This window comes from Fragaria vesca, linkage group LG6 (assembly GCF_000184155.1).
Source record: "Fragaria vesca subsp. vesca linkage group LG6, FraVesHawaii_1.0, whole genome shotgun sequence".
Taxonomy (NCBI): Eukaryota; Viridiplantae; Streptophyta; class Magnoliopsida; order Rosales; family Rosaceae; genus Fragaria; species Fragaria vesca.
In genome coordinates, this window is record NC_020496.1 from 17787744 (window position 1) to 17810370 (window position 22627).

Sequence of the window (22627 nt, forward strand, 5' to 3'; positions counted from 1 at the left end):
TTCTTCTTCTTCTTTTCCAGGTCTCTTCCTCCACCAGATCATCGAGGTTGAAGATTTGTCTTCGGTCACCATCGAAAGAGGATCGACATGGAGGAGCGGTTGTCTCTAGAACCACCGTGGTGGAGCCAATGGCTTCATCAGATTTTCCAGATCTAGATGTCCCTTTAAAGCAGAAGCAGTGCTGCCTCGCCGAAGAGCTTCTCAACCTCGACCACCACCTCTACCGCCGAGACCACCACCTCTGCCGCGCAATCCTTGGCCTCCAAAGCCCTAACTAAGGAGGAGAAAATCGACGAACTCAATCTCTGACTGGACGGAGGAAATCGAGAGGTCATCAAAGTTGTCGCGGTTGAGGAGGTATTCGCTTTGGAATTGCGGCTCCGATTCACATCCTCTCTACCACTAGATCGTGACGCTCTCAGCCAAGGATAAAAGTGTTATCAAAGAGGTTTCTGTCTTGGTCAGACTCTCACCTTCGCTCTCTAACCGCTAAGCCGTAGTGATAGGGTGCAATGATTATTTTTGGTTAATTTGTTGCTCATTCCTATGTTATTAGTGTGTTTCTTTCATGGTTTGATAATTATAGGCAACAATCATGTATATTGGAGAGTAATAAGTTGATTATTGGGGTCAGTAACCAAGTCAGAATCCGACGACTGAAAAAAATCTGAGTTACTAGGGGTCAGTAACCGAGTTACCAGTGACCGGAGAAAAATTGAGTTATTGGGGGTCAGTAACCGATTTACTGGTGACCGGAATCCGGCGACCGGGGAAATCTGGCAATCAAAATCTAGCGGCCGTTGACCAGAGTCCGGTGAAGTTCCGACCAATTATTCTCTCTCTTTCACTTTCTCTCTCTATGCACACTACCAGAAGAAAGGTTTTAACCGATGAAAATAAAAAAACCAGGCCGACGAAATATTTTTTCGTCGGCTAAAGTCCACGTTAGCCGACGAAATTTTCCTTCGTCGGCTAATTTAAATTTTCGTCGGCTAATGGTCAACTTTAGCCGATTAAATTAAAATTTCGTCGGCTAAAGAATTTTTTCGTCGGCTATAGTCTGTGAACTTTAGCCGACGACTTTAAAAATTCTTTAGCCGATGAAATTTTAATTTCGTCGGCTAAAGTGCCTTATATTTGCAGATCTGGACATCAGCTCATCATCTGGGAAAAAAAACCGGAGAAAAAGTTTGGGTGTTGTCGAAATCTGTCCATAATTAGTTTGTGGAGTTATATATAGGTACGTATATGTGTATATATGTTGATTTTGAGTTTTATTTGAGTTGATCGATTTTGAGTGTGATTGAGTTGATCGATTTTAAATACATTGGATGTGTGTGTATATATATATATATATGTTGATCGATTTGGTTGATGATTTGATAATATATATGAAGTTGTTGTTAATAAGTAGTAGATATATATATATATATATATGTTAATTAATTTATAATATTGTGTTGATTGTATGAAGTTGTTGATGATATGAGTTGATGATGATTCTGTGATGATGTTGATATGTAATATTGTTATGTAATTATTAAGTATATATATATATGTTAATTAATTTGTTATTAATTAGTTGTAGTACGTAAAATACTAAATGAATTGAGATTTTATATATGGAATTTAATTAATTAGAGTTATACATATATATTTTGTTATATTTTCAGGATATGGATAAGAGTTGGATTTCGCTTCCAAAATGGGACAAAAGATATGGTAAAGGAGTTATGAGTTTTCTGGAATATGCGCTGGCTAATGCTAACGGGAATACAATTTTCTATTGCCCGTGCACGAAATGTCAATGTCGCAGCGATATGCATCGATTTGCGATTGACAAAATATGGCAGCACCTGAAGAGTAACAGGTTTTGGGAGAAGTACACATGTTGGTTATATCACGGTGAAACATCATCAGGGGGTCCGCATGATCATGGGCAATTTTCTGAGACGGGTAGTACATCCAACGATCCAACAACGGCTTTCATCAACGACATGTTTCCTTATGAGAGCGGTGTATGCGCTCAAGGATAATATATGCCTGAGCTGGTACAGCCCTTCCCTAGAGTTGTCAACACTGCTGGTATTGACAAGTACAACAAACTGCTTGCTTTCCAACAGACCCCTGTGTATCCCGGTTGTCAAAAGACCGTTCTTGAAAGTGTGATGGACATAATGAAGATTAGAGTTGAGACAAAATCGACCGTGAAGGCTGTTGATGATTATCTACAATACACTGCTTCGATGCTGCCTCACGGTCATCGTCTTCCTAGCACTCATCATAAGGTCCGATGTATCCTGAAAGATCTTAGGCTTTCCTACATCAAGATCCATGCATGCAGATATGACTGCATTCTCTTCTGGGGTAAAGATCCAGAAGGGAATGACCTTGGTGGCCTTGACGCATGTCCAGTATGTCACACTGACATGTATAAGCTGACTCCTGCAAGCAATAGGAAACCTGTGAAGGTACTTCAATATTTCCCGTTGAGGGATAGGCTGGAGCGGTTGTACATGTCTTCACACACGGCCGAAGCTATGAGATGGCATGCTGATAGGGAATTGCATGACGAAGATACTCTTATACACCTTGTTGACGGGGAGGCTTGGAAGCACATAGACAAGGAGTTTCCTCATTTTGCGTCACAGGTCCGAAATGTGAGGCTCGAGCTCTCATCCGACGGGTTCAACCCTTTTGGCAACATGAGTCTTAAATACAGTGTATGGCCGGTGATTTTGGTACCGTATAACCTTTCTCCATGGATGTGCATGAAGAAGGAATACAATATGTTGAGTTTGTTGATTCCGGGGCCCGATTATCCAAGGAAGTGTCTCACTGTGTATTTGAGACATTTGATTGAAGAGCTTAAGTTTTTGTGGGACATTGGTCATCTCACTTATGACAAGTACATGCACGAGATGTTCCAGATGCATGTCATGGTTGTCGGTACCATCAGTGATTTTCCTGCCAGTGGAATGTTGTCGGGCAATGTTGTTAGGGGATACAAGGCTTGTCTAGAGTGCCTTAGCGATGAGGGGAGCAGCAGTCATTGCAACAAGATATGCAAATTGAGTCACTGTACTCTCCTTCCATATGATCACGAATGGCGGTTCGATGCACATGCATTTGATGACGTAATACATTAATTTGTAATAAAAAATTACATTAATATCATCGGATGATTCCGATTACGAGCCTTAGTTTTAATTTAGAGGACGTAATACATTAATTTCTAATAAAAAAGTATTACCTTGATAGTTTACATATGTTGAATTCATATTTCTGTTATTTTATTTGAATTTTGGTGATATATGAACATGAAGTTAGTATGGTTTACATTAAACCTTCTGTTTTTTTAATGTATTTTTTATACTTTAGCCGACGAAATATACAATAATTCGTCGGCTTAAACCATCTTAGCCGACGAACTATAGTATATTTCGTTGGCTAAAACCATCTTAAATAAGTCATAATTTGTCGGCTAAGATGCGATTAACCGACGAATACCCTAATATTTCGTCGGCTAAACCCTAAACCCTAAACCTTAGCCGACGAATACCCTAATATACAACTTGTTGCGTCTCATCGATTTGAAACTATTTTTAGTTGAAGGTCCGGCCAAAATACGTAATTTAGACGGTCCAATGACCTTTTCCGTGCGTTTAGGGGTTTGACTTACGGGATTGACCGTCCGGATTGAGCCCTTAACCTTGTCGGATCAAGTTGAATTTTTTCCCATATATGTATTTTATCATGATGGTCAGATCTGACGGTCGGATTTTCGTTTCTCAAGTTTGATCATCACAATCACAACATGCCTACTAATGTTGTATAACTTGTTTACCTAGTGTTAAGTAAATGTTCCGTTTCAAAAACAAACTATACGTAGAACCTTCAAACGCAAAAAAGTCGTGAAATAAGATATGACCAGAATTGTGAAATACGTCTATGGTTGAAAAATCACGGTAAAGTCTCGATGCCGATAGTTACGGTCAATGCAATTTTTCATTCTTTCTCCCTATAGGTAGCCTTATCTTCAGTAGTTATTTTCCGTAAAATTTTTATACGACTTGTTGCGTCTCATCGATTTGAAACTATTTTCAGTTGAAGGTCCGGCCAAAATACGTAATTTAGACGGTCCAATGACATTTTCCGTGCGTTTAGAGGTTTGACTTACGAGATTGACCGTCCGGATCGAGCCCTTAACCTTGTCAGATCAAGTTGAATTTTTTCCCATACATGTATTTTATCATAATGGTCGGATTTTCGTTTCTCAAGTTTGATCATTACAATCACAATGTGCCGAATGTATAAAAAGTACTATAGCCGACGACATTATTGAAAATTCGTCGACTATAGTTAATAAAATAAAATAAAACAAATAAATTGAAAATATTAAATAAAAAGTACTATAGCCGACGAATTTCATCACTTTAACCGATGACATTCACAGGTTTAGCCGACGAATTTCATAGGTTTAGCCGACGACATAAAAATTTCGTCGGCTAAAGATATAGGGTATATAATTAAACCTAGCACTCGACAGCCTCCACAAAGCTCTAAAAAACTCTAAAAAGCTTATCGGTCCGCCTCCTCGAGCCCTCACCACGCTCCACAGCCTCCACCGCCTCCTAGGTTTGGCCCAATCTGCCTCCTTCCGCCCTCTCCCTCTCCCTCTCCCTCTTCCACAATACGAACACAGTCGAAAGGTAACTCTTTTCTTGACTTTGCTTACTCTGTTTGCTTTAATTTGCGGATCTGGGTTGTTAATTTGTGTTTGGTTTGATTGATTTTTTTGAAATTTCGGTGCTTTTTGGTCTTTGGAAATTTGTGGTACTATGGAATTTGGGAATGATTAATGCTCAATTGGGTTGGTAATGATTTGGAATATTTGATATGGTGGAACGGTGGTTGTTATAAATGTTGAACTCTGCTGATTGAGTGGAGTCTTGGATGTTAGGAAAGCTGCTAGGTTCTATATTAGTGTGATTCTAGTTCATTCTTATATATCAATGTATCTTATGCGACTGGCATTGTAGTACAATTCAAGTTTAGGCATTTTGTTTCTAGTTGTGGGTTCTCACCCGATTTGTGAGTATGTTCAGGGTATTAGTTGCTGGTTTGTTGAAAATAGAGACAGGGTAACTCTTTTCTTCCGGACAGAATCCATTTATAAAAAGGAAAACTAAAAAATCAAAAGAAATCTAAGGAAATAAACTAAATAATATTCATATCATTCATCCATAACAAGGCAATTGCTAGGTTGCGTATGAGAACTGGTATTCAGCTTTGATTCAAATTAATATTTTAAACAGGATGAGCGGTAATTTTAGATCGACGAAGGGTTCGAAGGGCCAAAGGTCCGAATCGTCTGAGGGAACCTCTAGCAACCCTTAAACGTCGTTTCGGGGCCCTATGACAGCCAGACGTGCGACCCTTCTGGAGACGACGCAGAGGCAGCCGAGCGTTTCCCATTCCTCGAGGCAGCCGGAGGTGCCCCCTTCATCGAGGCAGCCGGGCGTCCGTCATTCCTCTAGGTAACTGTGGCCTCAGACCCAGACGGAGGTGTCTGCACCCCGTATGCCTGAGATACACCGAGCTCCCACTCCAGGTCCTACTGCTTTCGGATGGTGGGTCATCTAGGGTACAGATGCCGCTGCCTCATCTGTTCCTTCCTCGAATGATATCAGCCTTACCTGCAGTCGATGGCTCAAGGACGTCGATTTATCAATGCCCCCGCCAGTGGCTCCATTAGCGGCATACCGGTTCGTGCCTTTTGATACACCTCTTATTTCCGCGAGGGTATCATCATCGGCGAAAGAGACGGAATCCGTCGCGTCCGCCGCATCGCCCTCAGGTAATGAAAGATGAATGATTTGTTTTCTTATAACTAATAATAATGGGTCTCTGATTTTAATAATCAATTTGGTTTATCATGTGATAGGCACCGTCGGAGCGAAGCCGACAAAGAAGAAGAGAGGCCCCGTCACAGGGAAGGCTCTCGAGAAGACCGTCAATACCTCAGGGAGGATCGTCATCGGTACTGACGAGGATGGCCACATAGTATTAGGCGGGAAGTCGAGGACGTACTCCGCCCGCGTGGGAGCGCTCATTAGGGATAGAGTCCCTATGTTGTAGTTAGACTGGGGTGAGGTCCCGCAGGAGGTTAAGGACATGGTCTACAACGCGATGTCGGTGAGTTTACAAAATGTCTCAATAATATTATGTATTACATTGTTGATTTCTTGAAAAACTAAACTAATAAACGGTTAAATGCAGGTGTGGTTTAACATTCCCGAGCACCTGAAGAACAGCTGGGCGGACGTTGTGCATGGGGGAAGGTGCGCTGGAAAGTTAATGAAAAAACAAAATTGTATGTGATATTAATAATATTTCTAATATTTTTGTTGTATCTGTAGGTACAAAGAGTGGAAGAACGAGTTACGGACCCACTGGATTACGCACGGGAATGCACGTTCTGGTACCCCTGCTGAGTTCCAGTACAGGGAGTACGAGTGGCGTTGGCTTCTGACACCAGAATTCAACAACCCTCATAAACAGGTATTTACAAAAATTAATTAGTTAATTTTTCATTAAGTACGTCTGTTTTTAAATATTTTACTAATAGTTTTTTTTTCTTTTAAAGCCGTTTCCCGAGCGAACGCTCAGAACCGGCAACACAACACAAGAAACCATCATGCCGGTTCTAGACCGTTCGCTGTCTTCATAGACGAGGCGGCCAGGGAACATCCAGAAGTTAACCGGTACGTCTATACGTACGAGAAGGCATATCCTGACGCCTAGGAGGATATTGTAAGTCATCTTACGTTTTTAAATTTTTAATTTTACTTATATATATGTCAAAATGTTAATTAATCATTTTTTTCCTATCCAATTAGGCGAAGGTGAGAGAGGCTATTGACGAGGTGATGAATACTATAGTGAGGGAGGCATGGCCGGACACGCAGGAGGAAGAGATGTCCGAAGCCATGTCCCGAATCGACACTTCGGATCCGAGGGTTGGGGCGAGGATCATGGGCACAGCCTTCCCACCGCGAGGAAACAACTTCTACTGCCGGGGTCTAGGAAAGAAGGGCGAGGGGGTCCTAAAGACCACTCTAGGATTTCAACGAAAGGCAACCTCGACCAGCAGCAGGACGACTCAGCTAGAGTCGGAAGTTGAGAGACTACAGGAACAGCAAGCTGCTCAGGCTGCCGCTCATGCCGCGCAGACAGCCTATACTGCTGCGGAATATGTCACCCAGCAGGCCCAGCAGCAGCAGATGTTCCAGTACTTGCAGGAGTTTACAACTGCCCAGCTTCAGGGACTTCCGGCTCCGCCCATGCCTACGCCTATACCGCTACCTCAGCCGCTGCAACCTCTTCCGCAGCAGCCCCCAGAATCGGATATTGATTTAGACGATCTAGATTTTGTGTAGTTGATCAATTATATAGTTTTATGTGCTTGTTGTTGGTTATATGGAATTGTTTTGGTATATTTTGCAGCTTGCTTGGAATGGTAATTTAGAAATTTCGGGTTTTTTTTTTTACTTGGAATGGACTTATAGCCGACGAAACATGCCATAATTCGTCAGCTATAGTATTTTTAATTTCTTTTTATAAGGTTTAGCCAACGAATTATGGCATGTTTCGTCGGCTAAACCCTACTAAAGCCGACGAAACAGACTATATTTTGTCAGCTATAGTTATTTTTTTAATTTTTTATTACATACTTTAGCCGACGAATATCTTAACTGTTTCGTTGGCTAAAGTCTCAGACTACAGTCGACGAAACATTTAAGATATTCGTCAGCTTAATTCTGGGACAATAGCCGACGACTTTTTTTTTCGTCGGCTAAATTCTAGGACAATAGCCGACGACATCTTCTTGTTTCGTCGGCTAAAGTCATTGCCGATGACTCTTTCCCGACGAAACCATAGCCGACGAATTTATCTAACAGGCCGATGAAACTTTTTCATCTGCTAAAGTGCTTGTCCTAGTAGTGGCATTTTTAAGGGGTAAGGGTAAAATAGTCTTAAAATAATATGATTTGTTAAGATTTTAGTAAAGATTTGTGCATTTGGGCATAAAAAATGTTACCTTATATTGAAATGGGCTAATGAAAAAGATTATCATTGGAATGAGAAATGAGGAGTTTAAATTAGTACTAAATGGACATTTTCCCAAATTAATTAAGGGGTAGTGTTAAGGCCTAAAATTTGTGACCTTAATCCTATGTGTCATGTCATGTAAGTAAATAAAAATATTTATTTTCAATTTCACATAATATATCTTTGCCAAATCAAAACATTGCATTACCAATTTTATCATTTCTATTTCCTTTTACATTTTTAAGAGGTGAATCAATGATATTAATGTACTTTATTAGGTAATGGAAATAAATATTACATATTTCCCAAATTAATATTACTATATTTTGTCAAATAAACTCTAACCCTAACCCTAATTCGTCCAAAAAAAATTATAATTCATAAAAAAGAAAACACTAATATAAGATAATTTGGATATAATTCATCAAAATTTTCTATAATTTGTCCAAAAAATAATTTATATATATACAAATAATTTCTCTAAATGATTTACATACAGATTATTTATATAATATACATGTATTATAAATATATAATATAATGTTATTTGATGTTATATTTTTTATATTTAATTATATATTTAGAAAAAGGAAAGCAAAAATAGTTCTATTTTTCAATGAAAAACTGAAATTTATTAGTCATTGTTTAAAATAGATCAAATGATAAGATAGTCTTTATACTTAAGTATTACATGACATAAGATTTTTAATATGTGATGTGTCTAAGTGATTTAGTATGCCACATAGATTTAAAGCCTAAAATCTTAGACTTTAATAAGGCCTAGAATCATTTTCTTTAATTAAGATGTAAATTGAAGTTAATTAACAGTGAATACAAAAGGCAGCCATAGACAAAATACTGAAATAGTGTACTTCCGGAGGTGTAGTCTTTTCCATGGTACTATATAGCTGCTTTTATGAGATCATCGGCTACTAAAAGCATTACTTTTCTTTGGTAATACATGACATCAACAGTCCAAATGTAAGAGCTAGTACTGCAAATGGTAAATTAGAACTGACATATAATTTCTATTCATATAAATACAAATACATTAATTGGTGAACACTATAACATATTTATATCTCTTGATTAATTTACCTGAACTCTAAGCTCAATATCTCATACTACACCATGCATGAGCGAGCTAGCTAGAGATCGATTCCAGACTGTAGAAGGTTCACCAACCAATTAGTAGTAGTAGTACTAGCCTTATAAATGGGATTGAAATCAATAAGGTACTGATGAAGAATATATCATAGATCGGTAGATCATCATGGTTGAAATAGCTTCTGTCCACATTTGCATTTCCATGAGAGTAGATAATAGCGATCATCTCCATCATTATGAGATGAACTGTAAACCTTTGTCTTGTGATGAGATGGAATGACCAAAGTAGCAAAGCAAGGCCTGCAGTTCAAACACTTGTTCTCACACTGAGGAGGCCTTGAACCCAGAACCATTTTTCTTTGTTGCAGCTGATCAGTACTGCTCTCACTGTGAATCGAATGTTCGGAATCCACTGCCAAAGTTCAAAGCACAACACAATATGAAGCTACTATGCATAGAAATTGGGAGAACAAGAACAGCAACACACAGTAAGATGAAGAAATGAAAACGAACAAACAGTAAAAGAACCCAATGCATTGAGGGCATTCAATATGACGAACCCAATTTGAGAAAACTAAAACAAATCGGTATCAGGATTGAGATTAGTTAGTTGAAAACACAAAGCTGTATCTATGAACAGTTCTCTTTAAATGGCTTGGTCCTTGTATAGTTGTAGGTAGCCTTTACCTGATTTGGAAAGTAGAATTGTGAAGAAGAAGAAAAAGATGAAAGCCACAGTGAGGATTGCTATTTTGAGGCCATTTACTGGGTAGTTTCTGGTGGATGGAGCCATCAGTGAGCAGAGACTTTGAAGATAGCAACAGTGAAGAAACAAGTGAGGGCAGCAGAGAAGACTACAGGTGATGAAGCTTTAGAAGCTAAGAAGGGATTGGGTGGTTGATAATGGAAAGTTGCTAGGTATATGTATTATGGTGGCCAATGGTTGATAAATGCGCTGTTTCAATTCCAGGCTACAGTACTCTGTGAGGCCATGTCTTGTATGTACCAAAAACAGTCTTTCGTTTGGTTTGGAAGACGCATTAGTTGGACTTTAGGGAACTGTTGCACTGACACTGGGACACAAGGTTTTTAGTGAATGACTGAGGTGACTATTTGACGATCTTGGGATAAGCATTCGAGTGCCAACTTAATTAACCCTCTATTTTTACCCTAGTTACTTACCTATACGTACAAATTTTTTTTTGCTCTTTTTCTTCTTTTTCTTGCCAATGGAAGATGCAGAAATAAGCTAGAGAAATAGGGAAAGTGGGAAACTGCTTATAACTTCACATTTTCATGAATGTGCATCATACATTTTTTTTTCTTCATGGCCATTTCCATTACTTGATTTACTTCTCTCATATATTTGATGTAGCAATGAATTGCTACCAGCTAGGTACACCCTTCAATAGCAGGTAGAAATATTTATCCAAACAGTTCCTGGAATGCTGCTCGTCTTTTCTGTCTGGTGGTTGAGAAACTTACATAAGTGATGGGATCGGTCTATCTTATTTTACCATTTTTAGGTCAAAGAAACGGCACGAGATAAAGATATAGAAGATGCTCGTGTTTTAAACGAGAACAGTACAGAAATCTTTTGTAAAATCAGTTGAGAATTGCAGGGAAAAGGAAATTAATTGAGGAGAAAGCTCCAACTAAAAGGGCCTTTAATCCACTGTATGGGAGTACTGTGTAGGAGAATCAAAGCAATCACTGCAATGAATCTATAACGTACAAGCTACTTGATCGCTGCTACCTGAACAAGCACCAGCTGAGAATGGAAATAAAGACTTCAAAGTTGAAACTCGATCCTTCTGTCGTATTCTATGAGATCGTTTTTGTAAACTAAAGCCAGCAGCTTGGTCGATCCAGTTGTATACTTGATAAAAGTAAACACACCAAATTAAACACTAGGCAGTGGTATGATCTTGACAAGAAAGTAAATCTTGACAAATTAAACACTAGGCAGTGGTATGATCTTGACAAGAAAGTAAATACCAAACAGTTCTATAAGATTTATGTTTTTGGCAACTTTTTACATACAGGTCTCTGGACTTTGGAGTACAAGTTCAAGATCGAAGAGTGTGGGAAAATTAACTGCCTCTTGGGAATACTGCATTCCTAGACTCATCTTTCTTCTATGTATCATTCAAGCTTCTCACGTTTCCAAGAATAAACAACTAGCTAGTTTGAAAAACTTTGTGATCACCACGTATCCCAAAAAGAGCTCATGAAAATGAGAAATGAAGAAGAAATGCTGCTTCTCACCAAGATCATGATCATTAATTTATCTAACTCTGTATTTCAATCACAGTATAATCATTTCGACGTTCGTGACCAAGTACGTACAAGTTAGCAAATATACTGCTTCCTCATAATTAATGGACCCAGATATTTCATCCGACAAAATCTATTTAATATGAAACAAAAAAAAAGCAAAAAAACGAGAAGAAAAAAAATCTTGTTCTTACCCTTAAATTTTGATAAGTGGCATGGGAACCTCCTGCCCCCTAAAACTGCAGCTTAAGAGCTGTGTATGAATTTGATGCTCAAGAGTTCCCGTTTGTCGATCAGATGAAACAAAATATTATTAACTTACTTCATCTCAACAATCTGTTGATAAGAACCAATGAACCCCATATCTAATTAAGTTCAAATCCTGCCTAAACCCTTTTTTTTTTTTTTATCAAATAAACAACGTACTGGAATGCTACGATGAGTCTATTGTGATAAGTCGAACGCACGACCTCTCAATTATATAGGGAAGACTGATGCCACTAGACCAAATAGTACTGAACTGCCTAAAGCCTTTGAAAAAACCATATGATTTTTTTTAAATCTGAAAAAACGTACGGTTATGATAAAATATATTAAAATAATAATAATAATAGACTAACTTATTTTCTAATTGACAACATTCACTTTTCCTTTTTCTGTTTTTAACAGGCGAACCATTCATTGCATTTGTTAAATAAGAATTCAACATAAAAAATCTCTCTAAAAAAAAACTTAGGGGACACCGTCATCTTGGTCAGGGCCTGTCCAACTTCACCTCAGCATTGGTGATGACCTAGAGCCCAGTGACACAGTAGAAGTATGGAGGGTTAACAAGTGTTGAATCATAAAAAATGGAAAAGAGTTTACTAGCAATAAACCCTAGATAGACTATGGAATCCACTAGAAACGGGTTTGTCGGTGGAGATGCAGCTTTGGGCAAGGAGGGCTGGGAATGGCCCACATATTGTTTTAACCTATTGGGCTTGTACGCTGCTTGAGGGCCCGTTATGGGTTGGGATTGAGGCCGGTTTGGGGTCAATTTTTAGGCCATGTCTTTGTTATTTTATTTACATTTGTTTTCTTCTTATTTTGTTGTTTAATTATGTCACGTCTTAAGCTTGCAGTAATTCTCTGCATTTGATAGACGCATAATATGTTATGATCTTAATGTATTTCCTACCCTATTTGGTTATGTTATTTTCTTAATAATACCATTTTCTGACATGTGTTATGTTTATAGAGTCATGAGAAGCAATAACTGAGAAAAAAGGCTGAAAGCAACAAAAAAAGAAGAATACTAATCAAAGTAGTATTCCCAATCTAACTAGGAAACAAAGTTCCAACTCAACAAGGAGTCTCACCGGAGCACAGAAACAAGAAAATCGATGAATAAGTCGTTTAGAAAACCTTTTCGTTTTGAATTAGAAAACTTGCTATATGTGGAACTTTCCTACTCTCACTTTCCTTGAGCATTTCAGGAAACTTTCTAATTGTGTGAAACATGAATTACGTGTAACAAAGGAAGACAAATATGAGGGAAACAATGACTATGCAACGCAAATTTAGGGATTAAGACGCCAACTAAGAGAGAGTTGGAGATGGACTTTATGTGCGAGTTGTTAGAGAGAATCAAGTAGTTCTAATGCAACAAATATTTAATAAATAGGGGAGTTATATGTGCTTAATTATCTTGAGTCCTATTTATCTAAATTTCTTTTGGTTCAATAACTTAATAAAATATGTTTTCCCTTATTTGTAGGAGATTTTGCGTGCTCATCAGAAAAAAGGAAAGAGAGACGGATTACAACTCTCCCTTGTAGAGAGTTTGACGCAACAAAGGAGGAAGCAGCCTTGCCGTGCAAGACTCTTGGAGACTAAGGAATGTATCCGGACATTATTCAAGCTACATCAAGAATCATTGTTGCACAATAAATTTTAGAGTTCCATGGAGATAAACATCAGACTTTTATGCAATTAATGAAGACCGTTGGATCAAAATTGAATCAACGGTCAAGAGTAAAGCAAGGATGCGACATAGTCTCTATAAATAGGAAGCAAAGGCCAACGTTACATTCATCTCTTCTCACACCAAAAATAAGTAAACAACGTTAGCCTTCCTTCTCTTTTCGATGCCTTTCTCCAGACAAGAAACAATCCTAGCCGGCACCTTTGTAGGACTTCTCCAAAAGGTCGCCAAGAAGTATCAAGCGTGATTGACCATTCAAACATCTCAAGCTTCCTTGAAGATTTATAAAGTGTAACACATGGCATTGGCTTGTTTCTTCTGTCTTGTTAGCAGTCTTTGTTTTCCTTTATTGGATTTCAAAGTTGGAATTGGTTGGTTATTAAGAACATGAATAGGTTAATTTTCAGAATAAATTCAAGCATATTTCGACTTGTTTCTAATAGCATGTGATCGGATTCATGTCTTGGGATGTCATTAAATGCATAGTTGTGTTTTAGTTAAAACTTTAATCTGCAGGTCAGTGTTGCTAGCCGAGACTATATTCACCTAATAGTGATTTTAATTCACCTAATAGTCTTAGTCAGAAACCCAACTAGTAAAGGTTATGTAATAATAGCCGAGACTATATGTTACATGTTAACAATGTTCGTAAACTTGTAATGCATGTTCAAATTCAATATTCTATAGCTTTTAATGATTCATGTTTAGGTAGACAGGTATGTTAAGTATACGCTGAGTATCGATCACAGCTTTTGCATGAAATACCCTAGGTTCTAGATGTTCTGTGCCAGGGGATAAGTAGAGTTAAAGGGATGCATGACCTCGTAAGCTTGCGTTTCGAATTTGTTTATGATATCACAATGAAATTGGTCGTGTGACTTGAAATATGTTGTCGTGTTTGATTGATTCTGAAATTGCTGGTTGATATGTGTAGAAGATAATCACTTGTATATATTTATTTTATGTTTTGCTTTCATTTTTGTAGGAACTTAGAACAAACAAACAAACTAAACCCCCCCCCCCCCCCCCCCCCAACCTTTTATATCATGTGTACATTTGTAAATAAATACTTGTGAATATTTGTATATCGTTAATTAATGACTCTTTTGATCATTTTTCGCAGGAGAGCCCTTAATCCCCGGCTTGAACGATACCCTGCTTATTCTATATTACAATGTTGGGTTTTTAATTGTGAACGCTCCGTCTTCGGAACCCCTATCAACATTAGTTAACGAGTCAGGCTATGTGTCAGTGTGTGAGTTGGAAGTGTCTTGTCTGCTCTAGGCGAGTAGCGAGTTTTTTGCTTCGTCAAATAGTTAGTTTCGCTTAATGGCACGGCGAAAGTAAGTGTCGTCGGATTTATCTTTCGGTAGCAACATATTAAGAAAGTAATGTTTTACAATAATTAAGTTATCTTTCTGTTATGTCACCTCTATATCTCTGCAAATAAAGCTCCATACGTCGACGCCCTCTATAAAGGTGTATATTTCTCTTTCAGTTTATAAATTGTTTTCATACCATCGAGTTTTTAATCTATAATGAAAAGTTCTAGTCCAGACCTCCCGATTTCATTTCCTGGATCCGTCCTTGATTTTGAACACCAATTTCCAAATAATTTGCACCGGACGCTGTTGCGAGCTCGATCTTTTGTTCCCAAGCTTGCTGCATATGTATGTTCAAACAATCAAACATACATGTATGGGAGTTTCGAGATATATATAAGAACATGGCAGTCCTGCCAGAGATTGTTCAAAGTAGGCATCCTGCAATAATGCATGTGATGCTGAGTCAGGGCGTTGGCCACACAAGTCACCAAAAGATCGGCGTGATTCTTGCTGATGATGCCTCAGACAACTACTATCTTCTTTCAACAGCAGCAAGGTCGAACGAGCTCTTTACTACTGTTAACCGACGCTTAGTTTGTGCTCGTCACTGTGCGTTCTTTGCTTTTGAACTACACGATAAGTCTTTTATATATGTTCCATGAGTCTGTGGTGACGAGACGATTGCATGCTCTGCCTTTATCGGGGTTGCTTTACAACCTACTGTTCAAAATCACAAGTATAACGTCACTTTGTGTGCTTAGTTTATTTATTTATTTTTTTACTTTTATGTACGAGACTATAAGAAGTGTAGAACACATCACACTAACAATAAAAGAGAGAGCACTACAAAAAAAAGAGAGAGAACCCTTTCAAAAAACCAATAAAAGAGAGAACACTTCGAATTCACACGCTCAATACCAGCAACTTTATTTTCCCCACTGTCTCTTACAGAAATGATACTCGATTCGATCATCTTCAAACACAAGACATCTTCTTCTCCAACTTGCCAAAATATACACTCACGCTAACAGTTAAAGCCATTAAACCCAAGTACCCAACCGAACAACATATTAATCAGTTTATATTCACCTCCTTCACATCTTCCTTAGGCTTCTCACTTCTAGGAATGGTAACAGATAGCACCCCATCCTTCAACGATGCCTTTATCTCATCGACTTTAGCATCATCCGGCAACGCCAAACTAGTGTTATAATAACCATAGCTCCTTGATGACCAGAACTCATCGTCTGTCTCTTCTCCCTCTTCTTCCTTGTGCTCCCCCTTGATTGTCATATTCCCATGATGAACACTGATCTTCACATCCTCCTTGGTAAGTCCCGGCATGTCGAATCGCAACTTGTAGCAGTCGTCTTGCTCTTTGACACGCCCGGATACTGACCACGGTGATAAGCTTAGGTTCTCAAACAGCCTGTTTATGTTCCCTGTTGCTTGCATCAACGCTCTTTCAAGGCCTGAGGAGGGAAAAATATCAATTAATGTCCAACAAGATCGAATGAATATAATGGCTTAATCAGCAAATTTACATCATCATCTGATCATACATATAGGCCACGTTATACTAGGAATTAAGCTCTCATTAACGTACGTGTACTGGGGAACATAGGATAAGTAGTACGGATGCGGGAGTTCCTAGTTTAGTTCAAAACATCCAAATCCATCCCTATTATTCACTACCTGTATCTCTCGTACTTACCAGTAGAGTGGAAAATCTATATCGAAATTTAAAAAAATCTTGGAATTGCGTAATTTTGATTGAAGATGTATGAAAATTTTCATAGGTTTTCTAAGAGTTAGCTATCTTAGATCATCATGATGCCTTATGATCCTCCTCCTTCACCACTTAAGATCTATACTAGGACAATTTGAGGTGATATATATTTCAATAAATTTCTGGACCATTCCTTAATGGCACTTGTTGCATGCCTAACAAAACCATCCCAACACAAACAACTGAAGAAAATAAAATTCTAAGACAGGGAATAAGAGTCTACCGGAAAGGGCAGGAACAAAGTCCTGATCGCTACTGCCCCATAATCCCCTACTGCGGCTCCAGTTGGGGAACAAGTTGGCCCTTCTACCTTTAGCTTCAGAGATGCTAAGGTCTTTGTCATCGGCTGTCTTCTCACGGATACTCACCTTATCAGTAGCGTCTGTACCAAGCAACCTCCTCTCACCACCACCACGGCCTTCCAATAACACAGAATTAGCTGCAGAGAAAGGAGGAGATGGAGAAAGCACCCTCTGCTGCAAGTGTCTCTTCAAAGCCAAACGTGCCAAAGCCATTCTCCCAAACTCGAAGCAAGAAGAAAATGATGTAGCCAGGGATGTGTACGTGTGTCTTTTGACTCTTGGCTTCGGTGGATGAGGAGGACATATATAGGTGGCGAAAGGAGCAAGTGACAGTGAGCTTCGTGTTAATTAGCTTGGAAAGTTGTAGAAGATTTGAGACGTTCTGGAGAAACAAAAAGAGGCCGTGCTTCTTGATCCTTCTAAAACATACCACAAGTCCTTCGAATGTTCCTGAGAAACGTAGAGACATCTCCCACATCGAAAACAGGAATAGAAATGATGCGTTTATATAGTGAAGTCTTGCGTAAGTTAACGCCGGGTTCATTTACGCGAACCTGTGACCCAAGTGGGGGCATTAAGGTCGGATTTGGAAGGGATGCAAGATGGGCTTGCGGATCCATGAGGGACATAGTGGGCCCTTGCTGAGGCGGCCCACGACGGCTTGGGCTGATTGAGTTGGAAAGTGTATTGCACTTGCACGCGCGCGTGGTTAGTAAGTTGTGATGACCGGGTCCCAGGCCTCTCTCTCTCAATGAGCTTCACATACAGTTCAAGCGCAGAACTGCTTGAAAATAGTGTCGCTGGCTTATTAGAGCAGCGACCTCGCTTACTTCATAGTCGTCCAGCGTTGTGGGTTTAAATCGCCTGGCACCCTTCCGTGGCCCGTAGGCCCATTCTTGATCCCTAACTTCCTTCTTTTTATCTTTCTTTTCTCATAGTGGGAGCCTCGTCATCTCTCCTATGTTGGAATGTGGGGTAAAAATCAGAATTAACCATCTACATTTTTACTTTATTTTTTTACCATCTGTTTTAACTATTCTTATTTTGATAATAATATGGTGTATCTGTTGGAAGAACCATTGCAACTTCTATTGGAACAGACCATTGCAACTTCTGTTGGAACAGACCATTGCAACTTCTAGGTTCTAACAAGAACGACCGATCTACACCTCTGTTCGTCAAACGTTGTCTATCGTCTTTATAAAGACGACCAACCCAAGCAGATGGATTCATTTGAATCTCCTCTCTCTTCTCCCCTTATTATTTCTGAGAAACACAAAATAGAGTTTGCCAAGGATTCAGTCGAAATGCATCAATTGGATTCGATAGTTGTATCTTGTAAATAGACGTCCAAGATCTACGTACACAAGAGTAGGGGCGAATTTCTGTCTTAGGAGATTGCTGCAAGCAAGCCTCTATCAAATTCAACAAGTCAGTTTCATTTCTTTCAGTCATTTGATTTCATTTCATAGTTTCAATTGATATTGTTGTTCTTAATAAAACAAGAGTTGTGTTCTTCAATTTCATTCAAGTTCTTATATATCTCTGTTTAGTTAATTTGTGATATACAACATCTTGTGTTGATTGGGTTGTTCCATAAACTTACTGTACCCTTGTTCTAACATCCTATACCTTCATTCTCATGATGAATTCTAGGGCTTTGGGCTCCTCTTGGTATGGTGTTTTGTTTTTTTATGGGATGGTGCCCAGAATAAATGGGTGATCTCGTAGTTCTTGGTCGTGAAGATTTCATTTTATTTTCCCACGAGGCCGAACCTAAACAAGTGCTCGAGAGATAGCTGTCCATTTCTGCCGCAAATCTCCTGCCATGCCTCTTGTTTCTCTTGAGGGAATGGCATGGTGTTGTTTAATAGATGTCGAGTCCTTCTTGAGGAAAGTAACTGGGTGAGAGCTCCTAACTAGCACAATTTGTCATCATTACTCTTGCTAATAAGACACTTGCTTTGCACTTCTCACTTTTGACTAGAATGGTGACCGAAAATCGACTAAGTAGTAACAAAATTTTTGTTGGACTCATTCATGAAATTTTTGCTAGTCATATTTGAGTTAAATTTTAGTCACATTTGTTGAAATGTTATTTTGGCGAGCCACTTTAGAAATACGTCTTCATCAATACTCTTTATTTTAGTTAATAATAAATTAATATTACTCTTCAAATAAAGATTAAATAGTTAAAAGTAACTTGACAGCCTGGTCTACTCTAGCTAACTCAAGTTAGTCATACAATGACACGTGTGCTTTTGTAATTGAAGAATTTTTAATTTTGTTGAAGAGATAACGGTGAGACTCACGATGTTTGTCGAAAAAAAACCCTTAACCCAAAGTTCAATCTCCTTTCCTTTTCCAAATTCCTCTTCCGAACTTACAACCTTCTGCTGAATAACAAAAACATGGCTGCTGAATTTCTCATTAAAACTGAACGTCCACACCCTCAAAATACAGATTACTACAACATTGCTTTCTAGGATAGAATCAAAACCCCAAGATTAACTAAGAAGTCATTTCAACCCAGCATTGATACACAAATTTTAAAACCCAAAATCAGATTCTCATAACACAAACATGGAATTTTGGACTGTTTTTCTTCAATGGAGCACCCAACAAGACAAGAGATACGAACTAGAGCTGGGGATTAGAATCGGATCGATGCACCGTTACTCCTTCGGAGAAGGTAAATTCCTGCGAGTGCTCTGATTCCACCAAGTCGATTGGGTTTGACGTGCTACGACTGTGAGTCTTCCAAGAAGAGATTAAATGAAATTTGATTTTGAATCTTAATACTTACCTTCGTTCATAGGGGTAGGAGGCTGTGTTTGGAATAGAAATTTGGAAGAGAAGAGGATACTGAACTTTAGGTTACAGGGATTTTTTTTTTTTGTCTTCGTGAGTCTCCCATTATCACTTCAATAGCATTAAAAAATCTTTAATTAAAAAAGACACGTGTCGTCGTATGACTGGCTTGAGTTAGCTAGAGCAGACCAGACTTTGGTCTGCCAAGTTCATTTCTAAATAGTTTAAATGTATTTATGTACCATGTTAGAGCTCCTAAAATATACAAAAAAGTTAAACACGCTCTCTAAAATAATTAAAAAGTCAAAATAGAGAGTTGTTAAAGATATTATTAGTCATTTTACATTTGAGCATTATAATCTCAATAATTGAAATATGAGTAATTTTATATACACATCATTTACTTAATACATCACTCATCTAGATTTTCATCTCAATATGTGACCGAGAGAGAGTTATTTTTTCTTTCTCCATTCGAAACTCATGAACAAAGAAAAAAGGGGCATTGTGGTGCAAATATCTTCAACACGAGTTTTTAGGTATAAAGAAATATTTCTTCATGACTATAAATAAATATTTCTTCATGATGATTTAGCTATATTAAAGGTGTAATTGCTTCGCGGTGAATCTTGTTCTAGTCAAAATATAGTCTAGGCCCAAATCTGATCACATACGAATTGGGTTATGGATGAATCATGTAGTGTGGGGGCAAATATTTTCGATATGGGGTTTTGAATATGAGTGAGTATTTCTTAATGTAGGACAAATCATACATGGAGTGGGATCATCTCGTGTTGAATCTAATCACGGGGCAAACCTGGTCAGGCCCAAAAGTAGTATAAGCCCAACCTGATCACAAATAGATTGGGCTATGGGTGAATTGTGTAACGGTCAAATTGGTCACGAATAAATGGGTAACGGTAGTGGGCCGTGCGCGGAATGAGATAAGTAGTTGTTGAAGTAGGTTACAGACGAATTGGGTTAACGTACATTGTGACCAAGCCAAGACGGGAGAGGTCAAACAAGACTAATATTTGAACCATAGTAAAGAGTACCAGAAAGCATCTAGGAAGAACATGATGAACAAAGAGGTCTTGGTGTAACATTGATTAAAACGTGACCACATGGAAATAAATCACGTCGTGGTCGAATCACATTTCAGTCAAATGGTCAAGTCATGCCAAATAGAAATAGTCGACGATAGAATCTAGACATGGACTTTCCATGATGTCCACGATTTGAAGTCGAAGATCCAGTCATGTGGAACTTACGAATTAGACGCGCCACGACGCATTAAAATCAGGTAGTCATGACGATGTAGCAACTATAAGTACAACAGAATCGAATGTTTAGGGAGGAGGAATACCGAAAACACAAAACTAAGTTCAAGTCAAAGCCAAATCAACCACGCAAGTCCAGACTACTCCTTTACGGAATCCTCAAACACACCACCACCTAATTCCCAAACCAAAATCCTTCATTCAACATTCCATCACAAACCAAAAAGTTTTCATTCCCGCTCCAGTCAAAAGAGGTTGGTGAGGAAATCTTTTTAGCGAATTTTTTCACACCAACAGACATTCTAAACTTAGAAATTATTAATTTCTTAGAATGAAAAAGAATGAAATTATTTATCAAAATTTCATTGCACAATTTGTGTTTACTTACTTCAATATTTTCCAAAATAAGTTTCCGATTTTAATATATTAATTTGTTCTATATTTTCACTTTATTAGTTTCTAAAATTAAATATTTTAACTTTATAAGTTTTCAAAAATAAGTTTTTGTTCTAGGATATTTTGTATCTTTCCAGATATTCTTTATGTGTGTCTTGGCCTTATGCTAATAGGATATGTAGTTAGACTAGATTTATGTATTCATATCTTTACCATATTGGTATTGTGTAATTCCTGTATAAAGAGGGCTCATATCAATGAATAAGATGATGATTCTCTTGCTATCTCTTTGTCTATACCCTTTATACTTCATCACGTTATCATGCACTTTATTTTAACCCTAGAGCCAATAGCCCACCATTTGTTTTCCAAACCCTAAAATCGGGCAGCCTTGTTTTTCCCAATTTCTGACCAAAATTCCGACTGCCCTCCGCCAGAATTTTATATCCCCAGAAAGCTCTCTCCATCCCGGATCCAACGCCGTCGGCCTCACCCTGAGAACCGGCCGGAAAGTCTCCGAACCGGCCACCGGAAAGTTCTAGACCACCGCCGCTACCGACCACCGGTTCACGACCTTCCCTCGTTCCGATCAACCTGAATTTTTGACAGAAGCTTCCTTATCCAGAGCTGCTCCTCCTATCAAATTTTCAGCCCCAAATTCAAAGTAGAAGTAGGCGAAACGTTGTTTCTCCTCTCGGCAGCCTCTAGAAACCAAAGATTTCAAGATTGCTTGTCTTTAAACCTGTAAATGGACCGGATATTGATCCAGACCCGCTCTGAATCCGTAGTTTTTAAACGGGTCTAGATCGAAAATTTGACCTGTTGATCCGTTAAGGGCCCGGATCCGTTTACCCGTTTATTAAACGGATCAGATACGGATCGAGGTTGATCCGACCCGTTAAGGACCCGGATCCGTTTTAAAATAATTAAATAATATTTTTATAAATATAATATTACAAATAAATATTAAATAATATAACAATTCTGGATAACCTAAACGTCTACATTAAACCTTACCATCACTCGAGACGCTGATGATCGAGGAAAGCCAACGTTTGGTTTACCAGAAAGCTTAGAAGGTTGTGCTTCATTAAAGCAATCTCATCCCCTCTCAGATGTTATTCATGTTAATACGTCTCTCACTCTATATGAAAGAAAGAAGAAACTCTGCTCCACTTTGGTTATCAAACTATTGATCTGGTAAGAGAGCCATATCTCCTTTACAAATTTATTCAATCTTTTCAACAATATGTTACTGG

At 38.4% G+C, this 22627-nt stretch overlaps 2 protein-coding genes and 1 non-coding gene across 8 annotated transcripts; 1 reads left to right on the plus strand and 2 right to left on the minus strand.

Annotated features, from left to right (window-relative positions):
- Positions 1-9372: 9372 nt before the first annotated feature.
- LOC101298040 (EPIDERMAL PATTERNING FACTOR-like protein 6-like) lies at positions 9373-10107 on the minus strand. Its single transcript, XM_004303261.1, has 2 exons — positions 9910-10107; positions 9373-9634 (listed from the first exon to the last, which is right to left on the minus strand). The coding sequence occupies exons 1-2, from the start codon at positions 10013-10015 to the stop codon at positions 9387-9389; spliced, it is 354 nt and encodes a 117-aa protein (XP_004303309.1). The 5' UTR covers positions 10016-10107; the 3' UTR covers positions 9373-9386.
- A 3463-nt stretch (positions 10108-13570) lies between these two features.
- Positions 13571-15497, plus strand: LOC101298337. Of its 6 annotated transcripts, none has more exons than XR_184941.1 (2): positions 13571-13790; positions 14589-15497. It is a non-coding gene; the product is annotated as an uncharacterized LOC101298337 (transcript). The 6 variants fall into 6 exon arrangements; XR_184938.1 differs by having other exon boundaries at positions 13575-13836; XR_184936.1 differs by having other exon boundaries at positions 13575-13756.
- Positions 15498-15597: 100 nt separating this feature from the next.
- LOC101299103 (26.5 kDa heat shock protein, mitochondrial-like) lies at positions 15598-17369 on the minus strand. The gene is made up of 2 exons (XM_004303262.1): positions 16803-17369; positions 15598-16262 (listed from the first exon to the last, which is right to left on the minus strand). Exons 1-2 carry the CDS (start codon positions 17092-17094, stop codon positions 15865-15867), a joined length of 690 nt encoding a protein of 229 aa, XP_004303310.1. The 5' UTR covers positions 17095-17369; the 3' UTR covers positions 15598-15864.
- Positions 17370-22627: the final 5258 nt, after the last annotated feature.